The sequence below is a fragment of the Schizophyllum commune genome (assembly GCF_000143185.2).
Source record: "Schizophyllum commune H4-8 unplaced genomic scaffold SCHCOscaffold_8, whole genome shotgun sequence".
NCBI lineage: Eukaryota > Fungi > Basidiomycota > Agaricomycetes > Agaricales > Schizophyllaceae > Schizophyllum > Schizophyllum commune.
The window spans coordinates 989,119-1,014,228 of record NW_026089545.1 but is presented as its reverse complement, the minus strand read 5'-3'; the positions used below and the strand labels follow the sequence as shown (position 1 = coordinate 1,014,228).

The following is a 25,110-nucleotide window of genomic DNA, read 5'->3' as shown; positions in this document are numbered from 1 at the left end:
GCTCGAGAGCTCTCATAGTGCGACGTCTCAGGGTAGGGACTAGCGCTCAAGTGATGTGCGGCGCATTCATGATTAGTGCGTCCTCGCTTCGCATCATTGATTGGACATCCGCTATGCTGAGTGCCAAAAATCCGTGCAAGACGCGACAAAGTGGATGTTGACGTTTGGGTATATGGTCACCATCTAACTGTGGAGCTGCATAGATTGAAGATTCCTGGTAGCACTCGCAGGGTGTTTCAACCGACAGGCGACAACGGGAGTGGCAGGCGTAAAAACCACCATAAAGCTGTGATTGGACTGAGATGGGTGCTGCGGTCGTGCTAGTTCAGAGTTTAGCTGGGCGTCTATACAGCACAGAATACGAGTAAAGCGTGTTTAAGCGCCCATGCCATGCAACTTTTTGTCAGAGCGACATGGCGGTCAGGAGCAAGAACAATGTGGGTCCGACTTTGCATCTATTTTTCCTCGGCCGAGCGTCCCGGGCCGATCTCCGTGGGCGCTCGAGCGCCTCCGACATCGCTGCAAGACCGCCACGGTCGCTGCCCTCGACGCCGACATGTTCGACTTCGACTCCCTCGAACCCCACATTCGGACCATTCTCTCTGCGCCTGGCGTTGACCTGAAGACGGTCAGCGCTAAGCGCGTCCGCAAGGAGCTCATCGGCCGCGAGCCTGAGCTCACCGCCGACTTCATCAAGGAGAACAAGTCTGAGATAGACGCGGTTATCGGGCGCGTCTTTGAGCAGGTCAACCCGCCGGACCAGGAGTCTGAGGTGGAAGAGGAGCCTGAGGAGGAGGTGAAGCCCGCGGAGAAGCCGTCTCGCAAGCGGAAGCACTCAGGGGAGGACGAGGACGAGGGGACGGAGGGGCAGACGGGGGACGATGACGAAGAAGAGGAGGAAGAAGAGGAGAAGCCGAAGCCCAAGAAGAAGAAGAAGAAAGCCTCGTCGAGCACCATGTCCGACGCGGAACTCGCGCGCAAGCTCTCAGGGGAGATCAATGGACGCGCCCGACGAACGAAGGCCCGCAACGCTTCCCCACGCAAGCAGAAGAAGAGCGCGGCCACCGTCGACTCGGACGACGAGGATGGCGAAGAGGGGGGAAAGAAGAAGAAAAGGAAGGCAAGCGGGGGCGGCGCGAAGGGCGGCTTCGCCAAAGAATTCGCGTTGAGGTGCGTCGTTCTGAATTTATGGTGCTCGTACTTGCTCTGACTGTCATCCATAGCGAGCCCCTGTCTGCGGTATTGAACGAGCAAAAGTTATCGCGCCCACAGGTTGTGAAGCAGCTTTGGGTCTACATCAAGGCCAACGAGCTGCAGAACCCCAGCAACAAGCGTGAGATCGTATGTGACGACGCATTGAGGCGCGTCTTCAACACGGACAAGATCGACATGTGTAAGCGCCGACCCTTGCCCCGCCTCTTCACCTCTAAACCCTTCGCCAGTTAAGATGAACAAGGAGCTGGGCAGCCATCTGTACGACGCCGCAAACTCCTGAACCGCCGCTCGGAGACTTCACCGCAGTTGCTCCCTCCTATAGGAGGTCCACGCGCCACACCACTACCTACGCGGTCAGTAGATTAGGTACACGCTGTACCATCATGGGTCATACCTCTGCTACTTCATCCTACGCTTCCCCTCGGCCCTCATTTGTACCTTCACTATCTTCGCATGTTGTCGCAATTACTTGCTGAGGACCCCCAACGATATCGAGACAGATTTGGTGTACATTCAACAACAGGTTACAGTAGACCTACACGAGACAAGTAAAACAGTACATAGGAATGAGCAAAACAGACAGCATAGGATGTTTGAAACAAGTCCACAGATACAGAGCACAGAGCAAGCAAATCCACAAAGCATACAGTAATCGTGACAGTCGTGAAGGAAGGCAGCGTTCCTCAGACCTCAATTCGACTTGGGCGGCAGCGCTTTCTCGCACTCTTGCGCCGTGACCGGGACCTGGACGTAAGTCTTGTCCAACTTCCTCCTCCTACCGCACGCGCTGCGCTCCAGATGCCGCATCAGCGCGTCCTTGCGCGAGAGCTGCCGCCCGCACTCGGGGCAGCGCGCCTTGCCCCCGAGCGTGCCCTTGATCTTGAACATGCGCAGCGCGTCCGGGCTCAGCTCTGCGATCGGGTGCTTCGAGGTCTCCAGAATGTGCCGCTTCACGTCGCCCGTGCGCGTGAATGTGCTCATGCACCCGTAGTCGCGGAATGGGCAGAAGATCGGGGGCCCTTCCTTGGCTTTGCCCTTGGACTTGGATTTAGTGGCGGCCTTGGGAGACTTCTTCTGGCGCTTGCTCGAGCTCGGCGCGGGGCTGTCGTCCTCGTATGAGTCGGCGTCATCGTCGCCGCTGGCAGAAGCAGACGTCTCCTGGTAGTCGTCGTCGTCGTCTGTGGGCTTAGCGGCCTTGCGTGTGGCGCGGCGCTTACCCTTGCGAGAGGCATTTGGGGTCGTGGGAGACACCGGCGGCGAGGGTAGCGTGGCGCTGGCTTTGGCCTTCGAGGGGGCTTTGTCGATAGACATCGAGGAGTTGGGTTCGACGGTCGTCGCGGTAGGCGCAGGCGGGGCAGGGGGCGGGATCGATGGCATCGTTGGGAAAGCCACGGGCGGTGTAGGCTTTTCAGTGCCGGAGTGTGGCGCAGCGTCCACAGGAGACCGGCCGTTGCCGACCGAAGAATGATTATCGCCGAACGATGAATAGTCCGCGCTGCTCGATGAATGGCAAACGCTGCCCGAGGAGTACTCAGCGCCCACTGAACAAGAGTCGACGCCCATCGAAGAATGCTCGGAGCTATCCGTGGGAGTGTAGGCGCTGCCCGAGGAAGGGGCGCTTGTGGATGGTGTGAACGGTGGCGCAGGCTCGTCCACAGTCGGGAACTCGAACAAGGAAAAGTCAAATGCCGGCACATGAGAGTGATCAAAGGCATGCATCGGCTGAGAGGGATAGCCGGGCACTGGCTCTGAGGGGAAGCCGGGCATAGGAGCGTGGGCGGGTTCGAATGTGAACGCGCTTGTGGGGAAGTCAGTCGTAGAGGCCGACTGCGGGGGCGTCGGTAGTTGTTCTTGCTGCACGTCCATGTTCTGCAGGTAGCCGAAGCCCTCGCCGAGACCATCCAAGGACATTCCGCTGTGATCGTGGAACTGCTGCTCCTGCAGATCCCCGTCGACGTAGAGGCCCAAGGGCATCTCCTCGTCGCGCGCCTCCGGCCCCGGAAACATGGCGCTGCGCTGCACGGGAGACGCCGGCTCGCTATCATAAGCGGACAGGTTCAGGCCGCGGAACATCTCCTCGATCAGCGGCGACGCGAGTGGGGGAGGGCAATGGATGGGGGTGTCGACGGGCGTGTCCGGGCCACGCCTCGGGGAGTCCGTCGACTTCGCCGACATGGGGGACGAGGGCTGCAGGTCCGGGACGACTGCGTCCGAGGGCGGCGAGTTCGAGGGCTCTCTCCCGGCCTGCGCGTCTTCGACATACGGCGCGTCGCGCTTCATGCGCGGCATCTTGGTGAAGGCGGCGCGCTGAGAAGGGGTCAGCACCTGGGTAACATACACATAGCGCCGCACATACCACGCTGCGCTGGATTAGGCGCGCGGCCATGGGCTCGGGAATCGCGACGGGGGGCATGCACTTGTCGGGACAGTGCAGCTGCCAGAGCACCGCCATCTTTTGCGAAGGGAGGGGCCGCAGCATATCGTCCGGGGAGTTTCGCGGCCACAACCTACGCCAGACAAGTCAGTAAAAAGGACAAGGGGATGCCGCGCCAGACGTACGACGCCGTGCCATCGTCATCCACGACGGGGAAGTTTTGGAACTCCGGGGGGACAAAGCACTCGTGCATCGCGTCGTATATCGCAGGCGAGCGCGGGGCAGGACGGGGCGGAAGGCTGAGGCCTGAGGAGACAGCCTTTGACGCGCTGGTATAAGAAGGAAAAGGGTGGGGGGCGCGGTCGCCCCAGCTGATGCTGCCTAGATAGGTCAGTCCCCCGCCTCGTGGTGATCGTTCTCAGCGTCTGTCTCATCCACCGACAGCTCGCCTGCTGTGTTACGACTCATCCCGATTCACGAAGAGCCTTGAGACGGCCTGATAGACGCCTGACGATGCCAGAGAACGGGCATGAAAGGCGAATTAGGGTTGGGGGACGCTGTAGAACACATACCGCCGTCTCCCCTTGTGTGGCGTATGTGGGCGTCGGGTTGTACTTCGTTCGCACGTGGAGGGCTTCCCGTTGTACTGCCGTCATATCGCACTGAATTGAGTCTTTCAGGCGCACGAGAATTGACGGCAGAAGGTGCGCTGTTACTCTGCCGCCGATGGGTTATCGAAGGGCTGAAGCGCTGAAGTGTGGCGTAGTAATAGAGTAGATTTGAGATTAGATGAAGGTACGTGTCGTCCTGCAGGTCTTCCTGGTGTAGGCGCGCGGTTTGCTCTTCTAGAAGCTGTAGATGTGTAGATCTGACTAGGGCCGTGGGCACACGCGAACGCACGAGCTCACTGCGAACACATGCCAAGTGTAGACATGACTGAACTTTGTGAGTGTGGCGAGCGCCATGACATGCGGGGCTAGGTCGGTGCGCGGCGCGCAGGAGTTTCCCTGAGTGTCCACACTGGTTGAGGCTAGGGACAAGCCGAAGGAATTGACTTGGAGTAACCATAGATCTACCTCACGCTTCATTGGTGACAAACGGCTTTTTTTTTCCTTATTCAGCCTCAATAGCAGGTCGAAGTCGAGCTTCCCCTTCAGATCTAGCTGGATCGCTCGAGTTCAATAAGCGAACAACTCCAATGGTTGCCACCAGACTCTGCGTATCGTCGCCTTGAGTTCCGTGGATAGTTCTGGGGGTCCCAACATTCGATCCTTGTCTGCTGCTTGGGGAGGTCCGTCACGGGATTCGCGTCTAGAGCCTGTTTGTGGAGTCTACATATGTATATGGCACAGACTGCAATTCTGTATTGATGCAGTCCTATTTGACCCTGTGGTACAGAGGTAGGTAGAGAGGTAAGGAGGAGGTAGGATGATGTCTGGAACCACCGACCCATTCCCCTTCGTGGAATGTAAAGAAGAGGAGAATATCGGGTGCTAAGACGTTCCATGTCGCTCTGGACACGGCCTGACACTCGAACGAGCCGCGTAGAGATTCGCAGCCATGAGCAACAGGGGAAAAGTATGGCCGTGACGCCGCACGAAGAAAGGAAAATTTCTGCGAAAAGTTCATAAAGGTGCGTTTCGGCGGATGCCGAGTGACATGTGGCGTAGTGTGGCGTCTGGCAGCTGCAGAAGGATCTCGTTTTCGGACCTCCGCGAGCGTCCGCTACGACACCGCGTGGAGAGTCCCTCGCGCCGTTCAGTCCTTATCGAGGTGTGCAGGAGGGTGTGCGGTGTGTGGCGGCCGTCAGGTCTCGACTGATGAGCAGCTGATCATGAAAGCTACTTGAACCTGAATCCGCGAACTAATCGCAAGACCATCGACTTACCATGTCGCTCTACCTCTGCGTCGACTGTGGCGGCTCCAAGACCAGCGCGGTCATCGCGAACAAGGATGGCGTGGTCGTCGGCCGTGGGATAGGCGGGCCATCCAACTGCACTTACCTCTCCGTCGACGCCTTCCTCGCGGCCATCCGCCTCGCCATCAGCGAGGCATTGAAGACCTGCACGTCCCCGCCGTCCATCGACCCCGTCTCCCTGCCCCCGCCCCCGGAGCTCGCCTTCGCAAAGGCCTGGTTTGGTGTCTCCGGCGCCGACTCCCCTGCCGCCATCGCTGCCATCACCCCTGGCATCTCCGCACTCCTTGACATCCCCCAGGGCCCGCGCCTCGCGGTCGCGAACGACACACACCTCCTCGCCGCCCCTCTACGCATGCACCCCAACATATCCAATGCGGTCGCCGTGATCGGCGGCACGGGCTCGATCGCGGTGTCCTTCTCTGGGGATGCTACAGGCGCGCTCACCGAGCTCGGGCGCATCGGAGGATGGGGATGGATCCTCGGCGACGAAGGCGGCGGGTTCGACGTCGGGCGCGAGGCCGTGCGGCAGGTGATGCTCGCGCACGACCGCGCGTCGGTGCAGGCCAATCCAGCACGGAGCCTGCTGCACGATCGGCTCGTCGAGCGCTTTGGGCTGGGGGACATCATGGAGATTCTGGGCACGGTGCATCTCGCAGACCCGCAGGCGGGTGCGGCAGTCGCGGCTGACCTGCCGCAGCATATGACGGTGCCCAGGGAGAAGCGACTGTCGATGCTCGCGCCGATCGTGTTCGAGTGCGCATTCGAGCACGGCGACGAGCTAGCCCTGAAAGTACTGCATACATCGGCGGGCAAGCTCGTCGATGAAATCACTGTCCTCCTCGGAGATGCGAACGAGGCCTCACCGCGGCTTGTCAAGGCAAAGGACAGTGTGTTATGCTTTGGAGGATCGCTTGTCGGGATCGAGCGGTACCGCAAGATACTCCTAGACGATCTGGCATCGAGGGGCCATACCTTCCGCTACGTAGAGTTCGTTGGTGACTGCGCGGCAGTGGGGGCGAAGGCGCTCGCCATGTCCGCATAATGGCCAATCTTGCACTTCTTGACTTATGCTGTATCTATGATCATCCCTGCCTTCGAATATCGATGTCCATGCACACACGCACGATAGAATACACGGAGTCTTAAAGCTCCTTTTGTTCCCCATGTGAGTCCACTATATTAGTACATGTACCGGTAATCCACAGCCAGGTCCCCCTTCCTCAACTTCGCCTTCTCGTCGTCGGCGTCATTTGATCGTGCTCTTCTCCTGTTCTCCCAGGCGAGCACGGATACGTATACACAGATCATGATCATCGTGAATGCGGAGAATGCGAGGCAGAGACCGTAGCTGAGGAGGAGATCATTAGTACGAGTGGATGCAACGAAGAGCATCGTCGACTCACCCCTTGAAGAATCTCGGCTTGTCGGTGTCGGGGAAGGCAAAGCTAGCGACAATGCCGCCAATGTTCCCGAACGCAACCTGCCAAGCGCTGCCCACCCCTCTTCTTGTGTGCCCCGCCAAATTCGTATTGAACCAGCACACCACGAGCGGCATCGCCGTGTACGCGCCCGCCGCCGCGAGGAACAGCGCGCCGTACTGCGAGTTCGTGCTCGCCGGGTGCGCGAGCAGCACCGCGAACCCGATCACGCATACCCCGCACGCGGCGAATGCGAACGCTGCGCGGTGGCGCACGATGTCGGACGCGAAGGCCATGCACATGGCGAAGACGAACGCGCCGGCCCAGGGAGGGACGGAGAGCAGCTGCGTGCGGATGGTGGTGTAGCCGAAGCCGCTGATGATGGTGGGTGCGAAGTAGGCGTAGCCGTACCCAGGGACGATGAGCCCGAAGTACATGAGCGCGCCAACCATGACTTTGTCTGCGGAGGAGGGTTAATCAGGGCTGAGGGAGAGGAATGAAGGATGCGCACAGTCGCCGATGACTTTCAAGGCGTCTCGCCATGTTGTCTTCTCCTCGATCTCGGATTCACCAACGTCCTGAGATAGGCGTGTTCGTACCCACTCCTTCTCCTCGTCGGTCAAGAACTTCGACTCTTCAGGGAAGTCGGGGAGGAGGAAAAACCATGCGATTGCGACAACAGCAGTCACGAGACCCTCTACGGTGATCGTGAGTTCGCTGTAGAACGCAAAGTTGGCTGAAGACGCACCAATGATAAACACCCATCTCCACCCGCGATACCCTCTCAACCCATCCATCTTGCCGATCGCACTGGCAAGGAGTCCACCAAACGCTCCTGCGAGCGTCGTGGAGCAGAAGAAGAATGTGTAGCGCTTCTGCGCCTCCTCTCTCCGATACCACATCGCGAGGAGGTAAAAGCAGCCGGGGAACATCCCTGATCATCGTCAATAAGCGCTCGATCACGAGGGAACACCAGGACATACCGGCTTCAAAAACGCCGAGGAACCAGCGTGTAGTCATAAGGCCGCCCCAGTTGAAGACGAATCCTTGCAGCATCGTAACGAGTCCAAATCCAAACATGCATATCGATAGCCAGACGTGTGGTCGTAGACGCTTCATGAAAATATTTGAGGGGACTTCGCAGAGGATGTAGGGGACGAAGAAGATGACGAGGGCGACGCTGTACTGGTTCCCAACCAGTTTGAGGTCGTCCTTGAGTCCAAAGAGCACGGCATTAGAGATGTTCACGCTAGGCGGGGGTGAGTTGAATGATCGAGAGGGAAGGATTTGCACACGCACCGGTCAAGAAATGCGAGGGTATACATGACGCAGATGTATGGAAGCACGTGGAGGTCGATCTTGCGCATCACACGCGCCGCGTCGAGCGCGGGGACGGACGCGGCGTCGACGCTGGCATCTTTTCGGTCGATGGAAGAGAGCGAGGACATGGTGGTCGCGGTAAGAGTCGCCCAGGGCGCCGTGGTGGCGCATTTTGTAGCGCGAGGCCGAGTCAGCGAGTAATCGGTGACATATGTTTCGGCCGATCGCCCGCTCGGTGGGTCGAGCTTTCGGGCGGGGCGCCGATCGACAAATCACACGGAGGAATTTGGCAATGCCGCGGACCGCCGCCTCCAGGCAACCTCCAGGGCGTCCTCGTCGAGGGCGGAATGGCGGCGGAAGAGTCGACGAAAGAGGGGCAGGGCACGCGTCACGAAAACTGAAATGGGAACTAAGAGGGGTCAACGATGGTCAAGGAGGGACGATTAGTCGAAGGTAAAGAAAATGTGGATGGCGGTGGCACATTGGGGTCCTAACCCGAGGACTAACTTGACAGACGCTGAACGACATCGAGGGATTGATGTCTTGATAGAGTGCGAGTGCTGTTCACATTGCAAGTGAACCCCAAAGTGACTCGTTGTAGAGCTCGACGAGTCCAACGAAGAACAGTCCAGGTCGTGCCTGTGCGGACATTGAGGCGGATGTCGGCCGACTCGTTCTGGTCGGCGTCAGGCTCTAGCAGAGGCGCGATCGAGAGCAACTGTCACGGCGCCACTTTCGCTTGTCCTGCACGCCGAGTGTTATTTGAGGTCTAGTCATCGATGAGTACGGCTCGAATGAAACTGACCATGATGCGCACCGTCTGAAGCACGTTCTCCGCTCGAGCTCGAAGTTCGCCTGGCAGCTCGAACATCTTCAATGTGAGCTGCAGGTAGCAGCTCAGCGCTTCGTGCTGAGGATACGACCGGAGCAGATCCATAGCGTGTTCGGCGAGCATAGGCGGGTCCATAAGAGCATATCGCCCGTCGACCTTGTCTGAACGTTGGGTACCATAACGTCGATGGTCAGGAGAGAAGGCCAACACGACAGAACAGAGATGCTGCATAGCCGTGTAATCCGATACGTGTCGGTCTATCCAAGACATGATAGTATGCGTCTCCTGCTCGACGAGGTCCAACATCTCGGTGCGCCGATATTCCGATGCATCCGCGTCTTCGAGGGTATGAAGGATAGATTCGAATATGGCGTGCCTATGGACCCAACCATGATAGTTCCGTGAGTACAGCTCGCATGAGCGCAGTGCCAGGGCTAATTCTTGTTCGATGACCGTGCGTGGTAGGGACGGACATCGAGACACATCGCTAGCCCAGCCGCGAGGTCTCTTTCGAGCTAGAGGTTGTACAGTGGAACTGGGGTATATGCGCTGCAGTAGCCACCGTCGATGATCCCAGAGCGTCGACTGCTTCGCGCCGTCCTTCGACGCAGTCAGAAAGTGCGCCGTGAGCTCCAGCTCCGCGCGAGCGTCTAGATGAGAGTCCAAGACCAGCGTTTTGCGGGCGTTGAGCGCAGTTTGGTGAGCCGGATTGGCCAAGATGACGATGGACGACAGTGATGCCACCGCCTTCGCGGATGCGGATGAGGAGTCGGTGCGGTAGGCTTTGAGGGCAGGAGAAAACTGTGTCGCGGCGAGTACATATACTCTGTATAGCAGCCTGACTGGGATCCCTAGGTTCCCCTCTTGCAGGAGGAAGGGCTGATCGTGTGTAAGGCCTGCGGAGCTCCAATCCTCGACGTCGCCGGGCAGTAATTCTATGGAGGTACTGCATACTTCAGTTCCGAATTCCCCTACATCAGGTCGAGCTCACAGTGACTCAGAGAGAATACTTGCAAGTGTATGCGCATGTTTCGGACAGTCACTCGACGGGGACATGGTGGACAGAGGCGAGCGCGAGCGCATCACGTGCGAAGTTCGAGGCCAACGTCACGGTGAGTCACAACACGCGCCTTGCCTCAAACCATGTCCTTCTCAGACCTGCCTGCCTGCCTCCAGCGCCGTATAGACAAAGCGTTCCGAAAGCACGCTACAGGAAGCGGTGACACCACAAGCAATGGCGAACCTGCACGGAAGAAGCGCAGGGTAGAACAAGACACTGACGGAGGCTTCATCGCAGACCCCGCTTACGAAAGTGGCGGGGGCTTCATCCCTGAGGAGGGCGGCGGTTTCCTGGTGGACGATGCTGGTGAGGGCGGAGGCTTTATCCCAGAAGAGGGAGGAGGGTTCATTGTCGAGGACGACAGCAAAGGGGCACAGGATGACGCAGCACAAATATCTCTCGCCGCCGTCCCATCTGCCTTGCAGGACCTCGACCTGCCACCCAACGATGAGGAGGTGCTTTCTGTCTTCCGGAATGCCGCCTCTGGCTGGTCGGCGCCCTCTAGCGCCGAAGCAGCGTCGCGCGACGACGCCGTCGTCTCCCTCGACGACTGGCGCACCGTATGCGCCGTTCTGCTCGAGCACCGCGCCGAGGAGTACGAGGAGTCTGATGACGTCGTAGCGGACGCACCCGAAGACGTCGACGTGCGCATGAGCGACGACGAGAGCGACGAATACCAAGCGAAGGAGGACTCCGACTCGGGCTCGGACGACGAATACGTCGAGGAAGCCCCTTCGAAAGGAAAGCAAAAGTCTCAGCGCACGAGGAAGCGCGGCAGGCGCTCGTCGTCTCTCTCATCTCTCTCCGACGCCGACCAACGCCCGAAGACGGTTACTGCGAGGCAGAAGCAGACGTGCTTGAAGGCATACTCGCTATTCTTTCCCGACGTCGCGGAAGACGAGCTACCGAATCAGCGCGTCATGCTCAAGGATATCCAGCGGGTCGCAAAGTTGCCGGGGGAGAAAATCAAGGCAGAGGAGGTAGGCTCCTTCATCCTGGCGCGAAGGAGTGGTTCTCATGAGCTCACCAGATGGTTGAGATGCTCGAGATGTTCTCAACGGCTCCCGACAAGTCGATGGGTTTATCTGACTTCGAGCGCATGATGATTACTGCAAAACTTGCATAGTCGACGGGCCTCGTAGGGCAGTATGCATAAGTTCAGGATCACTAGATGTTGAAGGTCGGGGTAGCGTAGTTAGATGTCAAGAAGAGGCGAACAAATGGCCTGGCAAGCCCTAATCCTCATCCTCCTCATCCTCATCCACCTTCGCCCGCTTCTTCACCGGCTTCCTCGCCGGCGCCCTTTTCTTAGGCTTCGGTTCGTCATCGGACTCTATTTCGCTTTCCTCCAGTATCGGCTCGGCCTTCCGCTTGCGCGTTGTGCGGGAAGGCGCGCTTGTCTTCGAGGGCGGCTTTGAACTTCTGGCCGATGGTGGCTTCGCGCTGGACCTTGAAGGCGGCTTGCTGGCCGATTTGGACGGCGGCTTCACACTTGACTTCGAAAGAGGCTTCGCACTCGACTTCGAAGGAGGCTTCGCGCTCGACCTCGAAGGAGGCTTTGCCGTATCGGGTGCAGATTTCGTCGTTTCGGGCGCAGGCTTTGCTTCCTGCGCCGACTCATTCTCCTCCTCGCTATCCGACGCGAAGGGGTCCTTGGCCTTTTTCTTCTTGAGCAGCGGCTTCTTGGGCGCAGGGGCCGGCTTATCGGTCGCGACTCCTGCCTTATCCGCTATTGTTCCCGACTTGTCCGCCGAAGACGCCGGCGCCTCGGGCTTCTTCTCAGCCAACTCTTTGTAAAAAGCGTCCTTGAGCTCCTACAAGGTGCCATGAGTCGTTGTATCGCGAGTAGGCAAAATTTGACATACCTTGGCCTCCGCGTCGGGTATGACTGCGTTGTTCTTCCAGATCTAAGGCGTGCGTTGAACATAATGTTGTCAGTTCATCCAATGATTGCTCACGGACCGTCGAGGGTATCCCGCTCGGATGCTTGCTATCAATACCTGCACCGAAAGTGTGAGCTCAATAGGAGTATCAATGCACGCGTGGAAGCGCACTGACCGATATACGTATACAGATCGGACTTCACGCCGCTGAGGGATACGCCATGGTTACGCAGGAGGATGCGCATGATCTGAAATATATCGTTCAGCATAGTGAACATCAGGGACGAGGCATGGATCGTCGAGAAGGACCCTAGATGACTAGTACAGCAAGGTGAAAGAGCCTGAGCACGCACCTCTGCCATGGCGTCCTTGTCGTACACGTCGGGTACGTAGATGCACATAACATGCTGATAGTTCGGTTGGTCGTGTTCTGGCGACGTCGAGACCTTGGCCGTGAACGCGGCCGTGGCCGACAGCGGGCCAGAGACAAGGGACCCTAGTCAATCAAGTTCATGACCTATCCTTCTGAGCAGAGGATTCGGACTCACGAGCGATGCCAGACCAAATTAGGTCGACCTTGTCCGCGGGGGCGAAGATTAACCTATGTTGTTGGTAAGCATATTGACGAGTAACAGCAGGTGAGCATACCGTACCATTTGCCCGTAACGTATTTGTGCTTCTGCGAGATCTCCTTGAGCTTCTTCGTCGCTTCGGCTTGCACCTGAGGTCGTTGTAAGTCGAGGGTCAATGCACGCCACATTGTGGTCTCACCTCTTCCCGGACCTCCTTCTTGCTCCTCGCCCCGGTCTTTTTGTTCGAGCGCACAGGTATCGAGGCGTCGTTCTATGTACCAGATTAGTAACAACAGCAGGGCAGAGCTGGACAAACGCACCTTGATAGATTCGACCTTTTCCGTTGTCTCTTTCACTGACGAAGGTCAGCCCACGTCGCCGCATATACTGTATAGTCAACTGGATCTTACATATCTCCGAAGCCTCTTCGATAGCATCCGTCCAGCCATCCGGTGTAGCGTGGTCCTTGTTGCCAGCAACCCATATCCACTATGCACGCGGTCAGCATCTTTCATGCACGCGCAAGTGGCAGAGGTTTGGCTCACTGGCTTGGTCCCATCGTTCTGGACCATAGAAGGCCTATACTGCATTGTTCATCAGTACGCATCACGTTGCGTGAACGGTGACAACGCACCTTCTTCAGGAAGTCATCCAGCGACATATCCGAGGTCGGCTTCCAGACATACTTGTACTCGCTAGGGAGGGTGTCTTCGTCCTTGGTCATTTTGTCGGAAATGAGCAACGGAGATGACAAGCGCGGGGGAGGGGAAAGTGAGAGTTCAAGACAAGGTTGGGTTCGAGTTCGGGTCTAGGGGCGTCGGTCGCGTCATCCCGACGCGTGGCGTCACATCACGTGGCTCGTGACCCACACGAGGCTTCGGAGCCGAAAGTTCAACTTCGGACTCTTCCTATTTCTGTGCAATGATATATCGGGCAAAGTTCTGAACCAAAAAGTTCACTAGGATTCCTATGTAGATCCGTGGTGCCCATAAGTCATATCTACAACTACCGACCGAGATAACTGTTATACATGAAATAAATAAGGTGGTATGCGCGGAATCCCCAGTATCCCGTGGAGGAGCAAAACAATGTGCAGACAGATAGACAATATCGGAGACCGAGTCAAACCAAGCTGACCGTGTAACAACTACCAGGAGGAGCGTAAATGTAGCAAGAGATAGGGTAGCAGAGTGGACCAGCGTTATACATGAAGGGGACGTTACAGTCGTCATACAAGGAACGGAAGGAGGGAGGTCATCTGGGCAACCAGTACCCGGGCGGGATGACCAGCTCCTCTGACGCGTAACGTCGCCGTATAACGAGACTCGTAATATGAAAAATGAGCGGCGGTTGTCGTAGACGATGCTTGGAGACTGCGAGACCGATGGTGTGGTGCGAGTGTGTGTGCGTGGTTCGGTCGGTGAGTATATGCGAGGAGATAACCAGAGGCGTTCGGGCGGGCACCTGCTTGCGCCCACCATGCCGCGCGCTCTGGGCAGGATAGGGGGTGTGAGGAGGTGTCGTGATGCGCTCCTGCAAGCAAGGTCAGCGACGTATAGGCCGTTTGTCAGGGGGAACTCACAGAAATCGAACAACGTGCCGAAGCACGGGATGCCCTCGCCAATGAGGCTCTCCATAATCTCTGTCGAGCCCTTCAGATTGGACGTGACGATCACGCATTCCGCTTCCCAGATCTTGCAGATCTCCGAGACCATCTTCGCCGTGTCCGGGCGCCCGCCGCGCTCCTTCGTGTCCCAGATCGTAACGCGACCGGGGTGGAGGTGCTTGTGGATCAGACCAGCAATGGTCGGGCCGAACGTGGCGATCTGGCCAGAGCCGATCCACACGAGATACCAGTTCGGGTTCTGGATGCACGTCGCGAGGGCGGCGCCGATCGCAGTACCGGTGCATACGCGGACGCCGCGGCGGTAGAGCGTGGAGGTGTTCGAGATGGCTGTGATCTTGAGCTCGCGCGTGTACAGGTGCGTTGGCGGGTTCTCGACGAGGCCGCGCGTGAAGTCGCCCTGGACACCGGCGACGAGGTAGTGGCAGTCGGCGTCCTTGCTTACGGAAATGATACCGAAAGCATGGTACTCCATGATGGGGTGGTGGCTGATGCGCGCGAGCATGCCCTGCTGCATGCCGCGCCTGAACTTGAGGATGGCGACCTTCGGCGACGGGATCTCGATCTCAACGGGGACCTTGCGGACGGTGAACCAAGGGATGAGGATGCAGATGGTCATGAAGAGAAGGAACCAGAATTCTTGGTGAGCGACGACGCTGGCGCCGCTGGCGTCGAACTTGTGCGTCTTCATGTCGTAGCTGTCGCTAAGAACAGTGAAGAGCCAAGCTGTTGGGCGCTAAGTATCCGGAAAGATGGGGATCAAACCATACGTACTGAAGACAACACCGAGCCAACCGACAAGGCGATGATAGCCCTCGAAGACGCTGTAGCAAAAATGAGTTCATTGTGCCAACAGAAGTCTCGAGGTTCGTACTTGTGGTGGTGGTTGCGAATCCAGGGAATAGCGACGGTCATAGCGATAACAAGGCAGATGAGGTTGCCGAAGCCAGTGACGATGATTGCGGGGTTGTACTTTGCACTGTCGACCGTGACGAGGCAGATGCGGAACAGGAGCCACATCGTGCCAGAGATCGCGCATCCAGTGTGTACGCCACCCAAGTGCTGAAGAATCGAGGAGATACCGAGACGGAACCATAGAGGAGGCCACTAATGCGAGGTTAGGATGTATATCGGTGTGGCAGGACAATATCGCGTACCTTCGCAAACAATGAGGTAACAACGAGATAGGCAAAACGGGCGAAGAGTTCGGTACGGACGAGAACAGCGATCAGAAGGTTGCCGAGAACGAAGCCGCTCGTGTATTCGCTGCAGTCACATGAGCGCCTGTGATTGTGGGACAGCCAAGGAAGGGCACTCACCGAGGATATTGCCACGCGCCAGAAGCGGCACAAATCATTCCGATGAAGTTGAACAGCACGATGATCGTGAACAACCGCCTAGGCGCAGGTGAGCTGGCGATACACACGTATGAGGCGCGGAGACAACGCACTTGTACATGTTGTACCAGATCATGAAACGGATCCACTGGCTGGCACGCTTGCGCGACCTGGGTGGCTTGATCTTCGCGAGCTCTTCAGGCGAGAGCGTGTCGGAGCGGACGGGGAAGGTGGGCATGGACTTCTCCTTCTCTTGCTGGTGCTGGATGAGGAAGGCAGCATCCTTGGGGAGGGCGGGCATGGGGTAGCTGAGCGTTGCCATCGTCTTCGTGGAGAGGATGGAGGCGTCGGTCTGCCGGCGCTGGAGGGGGACCTCGACGTATTCGGCGACGCCGCGCTCGGCGTCGTCCATAGCCGCGGCGGTGGGCTGCATGGGTGGTGGGGGGAGGGGGGCGTAAAGGGAAAGAGCGAGGAATGAATGAAAATGGCGCGTCGACCGCCATCCCGCCTATTTGTAGGGTCGCGATACACGATCCAGGCCCGCCTCTGAACACGCACAATCAACCAACGCCAAAGGCGCTTGGCCCATTGTTCCGAGGTCCCGGCGCGGGGCCGACCATTCGATGCCGGACCTGGATCGGTGCGACTGTCCAAGAGAATCGTGTCGCCGGGCTGCCCACAACTTTGGGTCCGACAGCGTGGAGAAAACGCCCAGTTTCATTATCAGCCAGGCACCCGCGCCTGGTTGCTATGGCACCTAGCGTAAGCTGTATTGTGTCCATTTTCAGTGCCTAGCACGAATCGTCTGGTCTTGCAGGCGCAACGACAAAGGCGAGCAGAGAGCAGACGAGCAGCCTGCAGATGCGCGGAAGACCGAAGGCCGGGCAGGTTGCCACGATTGTATTGAAACACATCACGTCCTATCCGCATTTGGAAACATCATGGTTCAATATCGCCGTGCCGCGTGCGGCCGTGATTGAATGGGAGGCTCTGACCGGTGACGCTGGTCGCGTTTCTGTGCCCGCAGGTGTCGCAAAGAGGTCGCCATATCGGGCGCTACATCATGTATAGCGTACAGAGACGTCCGAATTCTGTAGCCTCATGTCAGCCCAAGCGGTGCTCCTCTCGTGGCGTCATCTCCAAACTTACGCCGAAGTAAAGAGGCAGAAGAGACGAGAACTTCGCGGGCGAGCTCGTAGACCCAATGGGAAAGAATGGGAAGACTTCGACATACGCCACTCGACATCCCGCGTGAATACAACATGCAACACTGCTAAACTGTGATGCCACGAGCTGTGGCAAGCGCATTGAGACCTGCAAACACGTCCAGTCGCCCGAAACAGGCCAACAAACGTCCTCGAGAAACGGGCGCACCTGTGAGCACGACGCGCCAAGCGAGCAGTCCATCACCTTGATGCGCAAACACCTTCCTCGCGAGGGCGTATGTCGGTGGGGAAGAACACGCGGGGTATGCAGGCCGCGACTGAGCCTCCAGAGCGTCGAGGCCGGGGTTGTTGATCCAGGCCGATGCAGGGCCGGTGAATATTCTGCCTTGCAGAAGAACATCGCGCCACCCGACGCGCCTTCCTTCGTCGAGTTGGTGGCCCACTTCGAGCGCTCGGGAAGAGATAGAATAGAAGTAGCTTGCCCTCGTGGACAGGATAAATTCGTCGACAATAGAGAACGAGAGCTAGATTGCTGTCTTCGCGGAAGATCCTAGGAGAACAAAGCGACGGGCTTCCGTTAGGCTGAAAGTGGGTCGAAGGGTGTCTCTTCTAGCGCCGGTAGGTCTTCCTCGAGCCTGGTGTGCGTCATGAGTCTACGCTTTATCTCGAGAGCGATACCTCAGCAGAAAGACAGGTGTCCAGTACCCGCGCATTCTGCTTGCAAGTTCAAGCAGAAAGAAATGGGATCCGCCGTATATGAACTGAAGGTGGACAGGTCACTGATGTAGCGAAGCCATACCCATGACCTAGTCGAGCGAACAGAACAAAGCTTCTTCGCCTCTTTCAATGTCGCGGTGAAAACACCTTCGAAGGTCCAGGCGGCTGCCTACACGAAGACGCGCCATGGAAGACAGTAGTTCCTGGGCCTGTGGCTTGATCGACAAGGCGTCTACGTATCGACAAGGCGTCCGCGCTTCTCCTGTCATAGCATCGTCGACAAAGATTGGTAGACGAGAGGCACGTCCAGGTCGGCGCTCGGGATATTCGCGGTAGACCAGATCCGAGGTAGATGCAGACGGAGCGTCAGAAGAGGTGATGTCGGGACACGGTATGCGAGGAGGAGGTCTGGAGCATCGACAAGGAGTCCTAGTGAGCCCGACGAGAATGGGAGAAGAGGACAAGTCCGGGAGAGGGCGAGAGTTTGCGTCATCAAGGGACATAGGGTTGAATTTCCCACGGTTGATCTTCGCAATGATGAACTCAGGATGCTTGTTGGTAACGAGAGCTTCATCCGTTAAGAGGTCCTCAAAAGCTTATGGAAGGGAAGAAAAGGCCTGCGAGACTACGTATTCATTCGCATATGTGGGTGCAAAGGAATTCCCCTTGCGAGTATGTCGATTACGCCACAAAAGTATACACGACGGACGCCAAGTTTACCACCCACTATAAGCGCTCCTAAAAAGCGCAAATCAGCCGTCGAATATGTCAAGAAATTCAACCCCTCACCTTTACGGATAGAAAACGCGAAGCCGGCGGCACAGGCCCGCCGACCTCGCGGTGCAGGGGATGCATCACTGAGCTAGGTGTGTGTCAGTATCAAGTCTGCTATGCAGGCGATGGACTTATCTTGAGAGAGAAACGGCATGCTACATCCTGACCGTCCACCGACCTCGCCCACCCCATGGCGGTCTGCTCTCAGCAAGTGCCGCAGACGCCCATAACAGGCCGCAGACGCACGAAGGATCACAGGTTCCGACCCACAGATGGTAGGCGCGCGGTACGTTGCCATGCACGACCCAGCACAGCAGAAGGGCAATCTTAGCTCGCGGTGACTCCGTCGCGAGACGAGCCGTCACCGCAAGGACCACAACCGAGGCTGAGCCAACCGCCAAGGGCCCGGAGCGGGAGAGAAGTAAGAAATCAGCGTCTGACGAGCCCACATAGATGGTGAGACTCACCAAAAAACGAGAAAGCAAGGCGGAAGGGCGAAGCTGCTAAGATAATTGGCGCAGTTCGACCCGTATTTATACTACTCGAGCAGGGGAAGCTGTAGAGCAGCTGTAGGACTTTGTTGTCGATGTCCGCCCGTGTCTCAGCAAGTTCCGGGTAAATATACGCCCTTTCAGGTTGTGCTTTTCAGCAGCATCTTCCAGAGGTGTATCGCGTCAATTGTAAGTCGGAAAAATACATGCAAATTTCATATCTTATAGACGAGCCGCAATGAATATAGTTGGCGCCTAATCAGGCGATGGTGTACACCAGCTTCTCCCGTCCGTAGTTACCCTCGGCCATGATCTTCAAGCCCTCCTGGATGTCTGTTGAAGCGATTGTCAGAAGGTGAAGATGTTGCTTGACGTATGTCACTCACTCTCGAGACCCTCAAGCTTGCGCAGCCGCTGAGCCTTGAACTTGGGCGCACCCTGCCCCGCCTTCCACCCCTCGAGGATCTTCGGCTGATCGTGCGCCACATAGTCCAGCGCCCGCGCCTCATCCTCCGGCATCGCCGGGAGCTTCTGTCCGCTGCCAAAGACAATCTCGCGCCCGATCTCCGTGTACACCAACGTGAACTCCGCGCTCACGTCCGGCCTGCGTTTGGCGAGCTCCTCAGAGATCTGGAGCGTCGTGATGACCTTGCCGCCGCGCGTCTTCGACATGGCGTCGATGGTCTTTTCGACGGTGCCACCCCCGGCGATGGTGTCGAGGCCGTAGATGATGCCATCAGGCCCGGCGGCGGCGTGGATCTTGGAGACGATGTCGGGGTCCTTGTAGTCGAAGGTGAAGTCGGCGCCGAGGGACTTGAGCTCGTCCCAGACGGCCGGGGAGCCGGTGACGAAGACTGTAAGCCCGGAGAGCTTAGCGAGTTGCACGGCGTGGTGGCCGACAGCGCTTGAGCCGCCCCAGATGAGGATCTTCTCGTTGAGGGGACTAGTCAAGGGCTTCGGCAGGCCCAGTCGCATGTAGAATGCTTGCACTGCGGTGAGGTGAGGGATCTGGCAAGCGATGAGTCGCAGATGCCAAGTTGATCAATCTAACATGCATACCGGGAACGACGCGGCCTCCTCGTAAGTCATGTCCTCCGGAAGCTTGAATGCCACGGCGCTGTTGAAGCGAGCATACTCGGCAAATGCGCCATTGTCCGTCTGCCACGAAGAGCCGTAGCTATCAAAGGTCGTGAGGGCGAATCCAGCAAGAATGTAGGGACATGTAACTCACGTGAACGCCGCTGTCCGGTCACCGACCTTCAGGTGCTTGACGGCTGACCCAACCTTCACAACGTCGCCCCCAGCGTCGCACCCCGCGATAGTCCCAGCCTTACCCACTAGGAAAACGTGCTGTCGGACGCATCAGTGACCGATGAGAAGTGCCGACTTCGAAGTTGATGCACCTTCCAGTCAGTGGGGTTCAAGCCCACCGCCCTCACACGGATCTAGAGTTTGCGATGAGTACAGGGAGCCAAGGCGAAGAGAGATGCGACGTACCATGATCTCGTTATCGGCCAAGTTTTGCACCTTTTCTTGGGAGGCCCAAGGGATGGTGACGACATGCACGCCCTTCTTCTCGGGAAGGATCTGCAGCGCCTTGATGGTTTCGGGGAGAGCAGACATCGTTGGATAGTCGAAGAGAGTAGAGGAGGCTAGTGAAAGAGGACGAGTATAGGGAAGGCCTCGCTAGGTTGTTGATGGTGAGAATTTTCTTCCCCATACTTATATGCCTCCGGGTAAGCGGCAGCCTCTGTGAAAAGAGCAGCGAGGTGTTTGCCGCGGGGTACCTCTCGTCGTTGAGCAATCGCACCTCCCCACGCCACCAACCGTCCACTCATCTGACCCGCGATGGGTAGAAGCAGTACTCATCGCGGAGCCTTTCGTTCTGTAATGCTTGATAATAGGCGTTTGAGATGATCAATGATTACCATAAGCACTAAAAGTCGCGTGAGACGATTATATGTTGAGACCCTGAGACAGATGTCGATGGATGAATAGGCCGGTGCTTTTAACCGTGGCAGTACCAAGCCGTATTGCGTCGCTAACCAGCTACAATCCGCGGGACAAGGCCGTTCATAAGCCCTGCATAATCCAGAAGGATACTGCTGCACTGCTTGGAGTACGTCGTAGGGAACGCTTACCACAGATACACTGGAAAGGCTTGTGCTTCTCTCAAACGCTTACTTCTGCTGAGGAGAGGTTTGGCGGCGCAGGCCCGCAGGATATGCCATCATTGATGTGCGGGTTCAAGAGGAAACACGTGTGTCGCAGGTTACCGGCCCGCCGCGCCCGGGGTTCGCCGGCAATCTCCGTCGTCCTCCATAAATTACCTATTTTGGATATTTCTACAGTATTGCTGCCTGGTACAGTAGGTATGGCAAGTAGTGTATACCGTAACATTCAATTTGTTGTTGCTAAGACTGCCACTCATCCAGCCATCGGTTCAAGTCCTCCGTCGAGCGGCTTATGTACAAGTAGCGCGCCTTGATGCTGTCGAGCGCCTGTGCGAGCGACATGTCGTACTTTGACGTGTCCTTGTCCTGCGACGGTAACGTTAGCAGTAGAAATTCTCAGTGTGACCCAAGGATGCGCACAGCAAAAAAGGCCTTTGTATCCTCGTAGTCCTTCTTCGTCGACAGAGCTTCGATAGGGCACTGAATGATGCGACCGAGCGAAAATGTGCCCTCAAAACGCTTGTAGATCTACAGTTCACCATCAGTTCAGTCGTTGGCAATTGAGTGCATGATCAACGTACCGTATCGTAGTTCTCCTTGAGAAGCGAAATAAGCATCCGGCGTGCGGAGGGATTACCCTGCAGCTCGCGGAAGAAGCGCGTCATGTCCCCGTCCCGGCTTTCTTTCAGTACGTAGTCACTCGTCTCCTCCAGCAGAGCCAACACACGGGTAGAGCACATCGCGCTTCTAAAGGTATATTGTCAGATGCGTGACCCTGGATGAGCAAAGACAACGTAAACCGACATAGCGGCAACGTTATACGTCGTCGTCTTGGGCTTCTGGAATACCTCCATCATCTTGTGGTACTCAGCGCGGCCACCATGTTTTACAGACTGGATGTCGCGAGTCAAGTCGCTATCGGAGTCAAAGCTATAAGCCGTGCTTACGTTCACAAAGATGGACCGCACGAGGTCGGCGGGAATTAGGGAGTCATCGTCGTCCTTCAAGAAGGGCGCGAAGCGTCGCCCGAGCTCGGCGATAACCCTATATTCTTCGTTAACCGTGTTCAAAGAGAAAGTGATGACCACAAACGCACTTCGGCTCGTCGCTATCGGCGGACTGGGAAATGGCAAGGGTACGCAGCTGCATGACATCTGGCTGCTCCGAGGCAGAGTATTCGTAGCCGAGTCTGTCGACGATGGGAACGAAGAGGTTCTTAAAAGCGATTTAGACGCCACAGATCTGCGCGATTAGAGCGAGCACCCACACGACAGAACGCCTTGAGCTTGGCGACGACATCCTCGTGCTCCCACCAAATAGAGATCAGCGAGCTCAGATGGGTTGCAATCGTCTCCCACACGACATCTACGGTACATCCCATCAGCGAACAGGGCCGTGTACCAGGTCGCCAAGCATTGTTCTTACTCACATTCCTTCTCATTCCTCAACTGATACACCAACGCCAGCGCGCTGCTCAGCGTCGACAGCCCGGCCTTCGAAGTCGCAAACGCATCGTTGATAAGGCCGATGCGGTCGTCGAGCGTGAACAGCGAGTCTTCCTTCGCGGCTTCCTGTCCAATCTGGGCGAGGCGCTCGGGCGTATATTTAACGTGGTAAACGCCGGTGGTGCCCGCATTGAGCTTAAAGGGCTTGCAGGTGTCGATGGCATAGGCCTTCTCGCGCTCGCCGAGGACCAGACGGTCGATGGTAGGCTTTCCGGCGACGTCGCGGGAAAGGATAGCCAGGGGAACGTTCCTGGGTGCACGTTGAATTGGCCGCGGGAGATGAGCATAATCCGCGTACCAGATGGTCTCGTTATCCTCCGGATCTGCTGGGCCGCTCTCAATGAACCTGTCCTGGCGAACCTGAATACCGCGCGCGTCCTCTGAAACAGTAAGGACAGGAAAGCCAATCTGGCAACAGCGTCAGAGGTCAAGCGCCGGGTGTCGAGCATCCACCGATTTACCTTGTTGACCCAGTTGGTCATGAACGCGACGACGTCCTGACCTATGAGAGTCCGTGTCATTCACGTGGTCCGCAGCGGCAGAAAACTAGATGACAAACCGGTAGAGGTCGATATGCCTTTCCAAAGGTCTTCTGTGACGCTGCTACCGAACAGGTGATCCTTGAGGTAAAGCGAGACACCTTCGAGGAATTTATCCTCGCCGACGTGCGCGGACAACATACGAAGGACTAGGACGATCAGCAGGTATAACGACGGCCGAAGGAAAGCAATAGACACCCGATGCAGCCTTTGAGTACGATAGCCCATCAAACATCTGATTCCGAGTCAAAGCCTGTTAAATCAAAGGACTGGGTGTATACGCACCTGATAGACGCGACCGGCATCCGGGCACTCTACCTCGATCGGATGGGACGAAGGCTTCGCGTCCAGAGAAAGCGCGCGCGACAAGTGCTGATTGATGAACTGCGACGCGAGCTTCCACTCAGGGAAGACCTTGTCCGTGATGGTGAGATCGCCCATCTGTCGGGCTTGAGTCAGCATCTCGTTCTTTATGGGAGTGTAATGGCGCGTATAGGAGCATAATTGACGCACGAGTGTAGCAAAGCCCTCGTTCAAGTAGAGGTTGTCCCACCACTCCATCGTCGTCATATTACCAAACCACATGTGCGCGATTTCGTGACTCAGAACGGTCGCAACCCAGGTTTTGGTCTTAAGGTCAGCGTGCTCAGGGTCGAGGAGGAGAAGTGAGGTGTGCCCAATGATGAGTCCCCAGTTTTCCATAGCGCCGTCGAAGTCGGATACCTGTAGAACAGATGAGCTATGCGAACTGAGGCGCACGTCCCACTCACGACGAGCGTGTCAAGCTTGGGGAGCGGGTAGCCGACATCGAAGACCTGTCCATAGAGCGGAAGAAGCTTCGCCTTGACATCGAGCGCGAATTGAGCCTGGTGAATATTGTCCTTGGTCGCTGAAGCGCAAATCAGACGAGGGAGGAAATCAGTCTTAGGAAATTGCGCACCAAAAACTCGTAGCGGGATCTCCTTTCCGCTCACAGGTAGCTTGGCCTTTGACTCGAGCTTCTGAAAGTTGCCATTGGCCCAAGCGACGATGTACGAGCTCATCGGCGGTGTGGTCGCAAACTTGGTGATTTTCCACCTGCCCTCCGTGCAGATGCTTTCGAGCAAGCCCGCGAGGTCGGCGTTTAGCGGTAGCGCGCTCAGGCCGGCCTCGTAAACCGTCTCTGACATGTCGTCCATGTTTGCCAAATTGATAGTACCGTCGCGGGAGACCATAGTAACCGCGAAGGTCGCCTTGAGGAGAGGCTCGTCCCAGCAAGGGAAGACGCGCCGGGCGGCTATGGGCTGGAACTGGGTAAGGGCGTAGTGCTCCTTCACGCCGTATACCTCGCAAGCAGCCCGGTAATAGCCCGTCATGCTTTCAGAAAGGGAAGCATGAAAGGGGATCGTCAGAACCGCTTTTGAACCGGCGGGGAGAGCGGTGGGAAATGAGATGGTGAGGCGTTCCTGGGTCTTGTCATAGGACGTGCTGGACTGCATTTGGTCGGTCTCCAGGGAGTCGCACCAGACGCGTCTGCAAAAGACTGAGATATCATTCATTGACGGGCAAATTTCTCGGACTTACGCAGGAGATAATTGCAATGCAGACGAATTGAGAACAAAGTCTTTCGTGTCCTCCTTGATGTCAAGGCTGGAGGGGTTAGGCTGTTGAGTAGCCCGGCAGGGGTAGTCCAGCAAGAAGTCAACATACTGTATCTTCACAACCCCGCTGAAAGTGAGCTTCTCGAGGTCGGTCTGTACGGTGACATCGTAGTGGGTAGGGCGGACGCTCGTCGGGAGCCTGTGGTTGCTATCTCCTGCTTTGGCGGTCGACATAGTTCTCCTGGCGATGTTGAAGCAGCGTGATGGTGTCGAGGTTGATATTCAGACGATGACAGCGACCTTATACCACCTACTGATGTACTTCTCGGGGTGACTGGCCATGATTTCGCGTAAAGATAGCCAGCATGCGCGTAGCATTGCGCCACTGTTCCTGGCTCCGCCGCTATCATGTTCAGCAATTCTCTGGCTTACCGCACGCATCTCAAGATGATGATGTTGTGCAATTCAATTGCGCCGCGCGTCAGCAGAGGGTATATGCGTTCCCGCGGGAGACATCCTGGACCTGCGTGTACGCAAGTCTGCTTGCCAAAACGACTGCATCATCAGGCCGCGATACAGTCCCAGCGTCTGTGAGTGTGAGCTTTATCCTA

General features: G+C 57.1%; 11 protein-coding genes across 11 annotated transcripts; 3 read left to right on the top strand and 8 right to left on the bottom strand.

Annotated features, from left to right (window-relative positions):
- Window positions 1–556: 556 nt before the first annotated feature.
- Window positions 557–1,495, top strand: SCHCODRAFT_02669463 (SWIB-domain-containing protein; the record flags this gene model as incomplete). Its single annotated transcript, XM_003030136.1, has 3 exons — window positions 557–1,170; window positions 1,224–1,393; window positions 1,443–1,495. The coding sequence occupies 3 exons, from the start codon at window positions 557–559 to the stop codon at window positions 1,493–1,495; spliced, it is 837 nt and encodes a 278-aa protein (XP_003030182.1).
- An 886-nt stretch (window positions 1,496–2,381) lies between these two features.
- Window positions 2,382–4,677, bottom strand: SCHCODRAFT_02690269 (uncharacterized protein; the record flags this gene model as incomplete). Its single annotated transcript, XM_003030574.2, has 7 exons — window positions 2,382–2,619; window positions 2,763–3,522; window positions 3,572–3,722; window positions 3,775–3,908; window positions 4,162–4,306; window positions 4,389–4,441; window positions 4,498–4,677. 7 exons carry the CDS (start codon window positions 4,675–4,677, stop codon window positions 2,429–2,431), a joined length of 1,614 nt encoding a protein of 537 aa, XP_003030620.1. The 3' UTR covers window positions 2,382–2,428.
- Window positions 4,678–5,478: 801 nt separating this feature from the next.
- SCHCODRAFT_02600909 (uncharacterized protein) lies at window positions 5,479–6,549 on the top strand (the record flags this gene model as incomplete). The annotated part of the gene is made up of 1 exon (XM_003030137.2): window positions 5,479–6,549. The coding sequence occupies one exon, from the start codon at window positions 5,479–5,481 to the stop codon at window positions 6,547–6,549; it is 1,071 nt and encodes a 356-aa protein (XP_003030183.1).
- Window positions 6,550–6,686: 137 nt separating this feature from the next.
- Window positions 6,687–8,373, bottom strand: SCHCODRAFT_02669459 (MFS general substrate transporter; the record flags this gene model as incomplete). Its single annotated transcript, XM_003030575.2, has 6 exons — window positions 6,687–6,855; window positions 6,911–7,385; window positions 7,437–7,622; window positions 7,674–7,859; window positions 7,909–8,174; window positions 8,225–8,373. The coding sequence occupies 6 exons, from the start codon at window positions 8,371–8,373 to the stop codon at window positions 6,687–6,689; spliced, it is 1,431 nt and encodes a 476-aa protein (XP_003030621.1).
- A 641-nt stretch (window positions 8,374–9,014) lies between these two features.
- SCHCODRAFT_02509511 (uncharacterized protein) lies at window positions 9,015–10,133 on the bottom strand (the record flags this gene model as incomplete). The annotated part of the gene is made up of 2 exons (XM_003030576.2): window positions 9,015–10,023; window positions 10,069–10,133. The coding sequence occupies 2 exons, from the start codon at window positions 10,131–10,133 to the stop codon at window positions 9,015–9,017; spliced, it is 1,074 nt and encodes a 357-aa protein (XP_003030622.2).
- Window positions 10,134–10,220: 87 nt separating this feature from the next.
- SCHCODRAFT_02507190 (uncharacterized protein) lies at window positions 10,221–11,263 on the top strand (the record flags this gene model as incomplete). Its single annotated transcript, XM_003030138.2, has 2 exons — window positions 10,221–11,117; window positions 11,168–11,263. The coding sequence occupies 2 exons, from the start codon at window positions 10,221–10,223 to the stop codon at window positions 11,261–11,263; spliced, it is 993 nt and encodes a 330-aa protein (XP_003030184.2).
- Window positions 11,136–13,393, bottom strand: SCHCODRAFT_02341416 (uncharacterized protein). Its single transcript, XM_050342430.1, has 11 exons — window positions 13,227–13,393; window positions 13,138–13,176; window positions 13,003–13,081; window positions 12,913–12,947; window positions 12,792–12,863; window positions 12,674–12,741; window positions 12,569–12,621; window positions 12,196–12,516; window positions 12,100–12,137; window positions 12,003–12,044; window positions 11,136–11,951 (listed from the first exon to the last, which is right to left on the bottom strand). Exons 1-11 carry the CDS (start codon window positions 13,314–13,316, stop codon window positions 11,373–11,375), a joined length of 1,416 nt encoding a protein of 471 aa, XP_050199202.1. The 5' UTR covers window positions 13,317–13,393; the 3' UTR covers window positions 11,136–11,372.
- A 543-nt stretch (window positions 13,394–13,936) lies between these two features.
- On the bottom strand, window positions 13,937–15,791 carry SCHCODRAFT_01155753 (uncharacterized protein; the record flags this gene model as incomplete). The annotated part of the gene is made up of 7 exons (XM_003030578.2): window positions 13,937–14,125; window positions 14,175–14,942; window positions 14,991–15,040; window positions 15,091–15,323; window positions 15,374–15,482; window positions 15,536–15,613; window positions 15,667–15,791. Coding segments are annotated over 7 exons (1,365 nt in total). The 3' UTR covers window positions 13,937–14,123.
- Window positions 15,792–16,481: 690 nt separating this feature from the next.
- On the bottom strand, window positions 16,482–17,328 carry SCHCODRAFT_02341391 (uncharacterized protein). Its single transcript, XM_050342429.1, has 3 exons — window positions 16,928–17,328; window positions 16,703–16,867; window positions 16,482–16,644 (listed from the first exon to the last, which is right to left on the bottom strand). Exons 1-3 carry the CDS (start codon window positions 17,117–17,119, stop codon window positions 16,615–16,617), a joined length of 387 nt encoding a protein of 128 aa, XP_050199201.1. The 5' UTR covers window positions 17,120–17,328; the 3' UTR covers window positions 16,482–16,614.
- A 1,632-nt stretch (window positions 17,329–18,960) lies between these two features.
- Window positions 18,961–20,324, bottom strand: SCHCODRAFT_02508661 (GroES-like protein; the record flags this gene model as incomplete). Its single annotated transcript, XM_003030579.1, has 6 exons — window positions 18,961–19,034; window positions 19,088–19,709; window positions 19,761–19,878; window positions 19,933–20,051; window positions 20,105–20,146; window positions 20,199–20,324. 6 exons carry the CDS (start codon window positions 20,322–20,324, stop codon window positions 18,961–18,963), a joined length of 1,101 nt encoding a protein of 366 aa, XP_003030625.1.
- A 696-nt stretch (window positions 20,325–21,020) lies between these two features.
- SCHCODRAFT_02631407 (uncharacterized protein) lies at window positions 21,021–24,967 on the bottom strand. Its single transcript, XM_050345659.1, has 18 exons — window positions 24,609–24,967; window positions 24,483–24,548; window positions 23,860–24,431; window positions 23,690–23,808; window positions 23,433–23,642; window positions 23,205–23,360; window positions 23,118–23,154; window positions 22,940–23,068; window positions 22,842–22,882; window positions 22,679–22,788; window positions 22,305–22,630; window positions 22,143–22,240; window positions 21,972–22,090; window positions 21,823–21,919; window positions 21,680–21,768; window positions 21,457–21,622; window positions 21,296–21,403; window positions 21,021–21,241 (listed from the first exon to the last, which is right to left on the bottom strand). Exons 1-18 carry the CDS (start codon window positions 24,731–24,733, stop codon window positions 21,116–21,118), a joined length of 2,694 nt encoding a protein of 897 aa, XP_050199200.1. The 5' UTR covers window positions 24,734–24,967; the 3' UTR covers window positions 21,021–21,115.
- Between the last annotated feature and the right edge of the window lie 143 nt (window positions 24,968–25,110).

Coding starts and splice junctions, on each gene's coding strand:
- SCHCODRAFT_02631407 (XM_050345659.1), bottom strand. CDS start 24,733: ATGTCGACCGCCAAAGCAGGAGATAGCAACCACAGGCTCCCGACGAGC. Junction 22,789..22,841: donor TGACCAACTGGGTCAACAAG/GTAAATCGGTGG, acceptor CGCTGTTGCCAG/ATTGGCTTTCCTGTCCTTAC. Junction 21,623..21,679: donor ACGTATAACGTTGCCGCTAT/GTCGGTTTACGT, acceptor ATATACCTTTAG/AAGCGCGATGTGCTCTACCC.
- SCHCODRAFT_02341391 (XM_050342429.1), bottom strand. CDS start 17,119: ATGTTCTTCTGCAAGGCAGAATATTCACCGGCCCTGCATCGGCCTGGA. Junction 16,868..16,927: donor TTGGCGCGTCGTGCTCACAG/GTGCGCCCGTTT, acceptor ACGTGTTTGCAG/GTCTCAATGCGCTTGCCACA. Junction 16,645..16,702: donor TTCTGCCTCTTTACTTCGGC/GTAAGTTTGGAG, acceptor ATGAGGCTACAG/AATTCGGACGTCTCTGTACG.
- SCHCODRAFT_02341416 (XM_050342430.1), bottom strand. CDS start 13,316: ATGACCAAGGACGAAGACACCCTCCCTAGCGAGTACAAGTATGTCTGG. Junction 12,948..13,002: donor CGAAGAGGCTTCGGAGATAT/GTAAGATCCAGT, acceptor GACCTTCGTCAG/TGAAAGAGACAACGGAAAAG. Junction 12,045..12,099: donor CGAGCGGGATACCCTCGACG/GTCCGTGAGCAA, acceptor CGCACGCCTTAG/ATCTGGAAGAACAACGCAGT.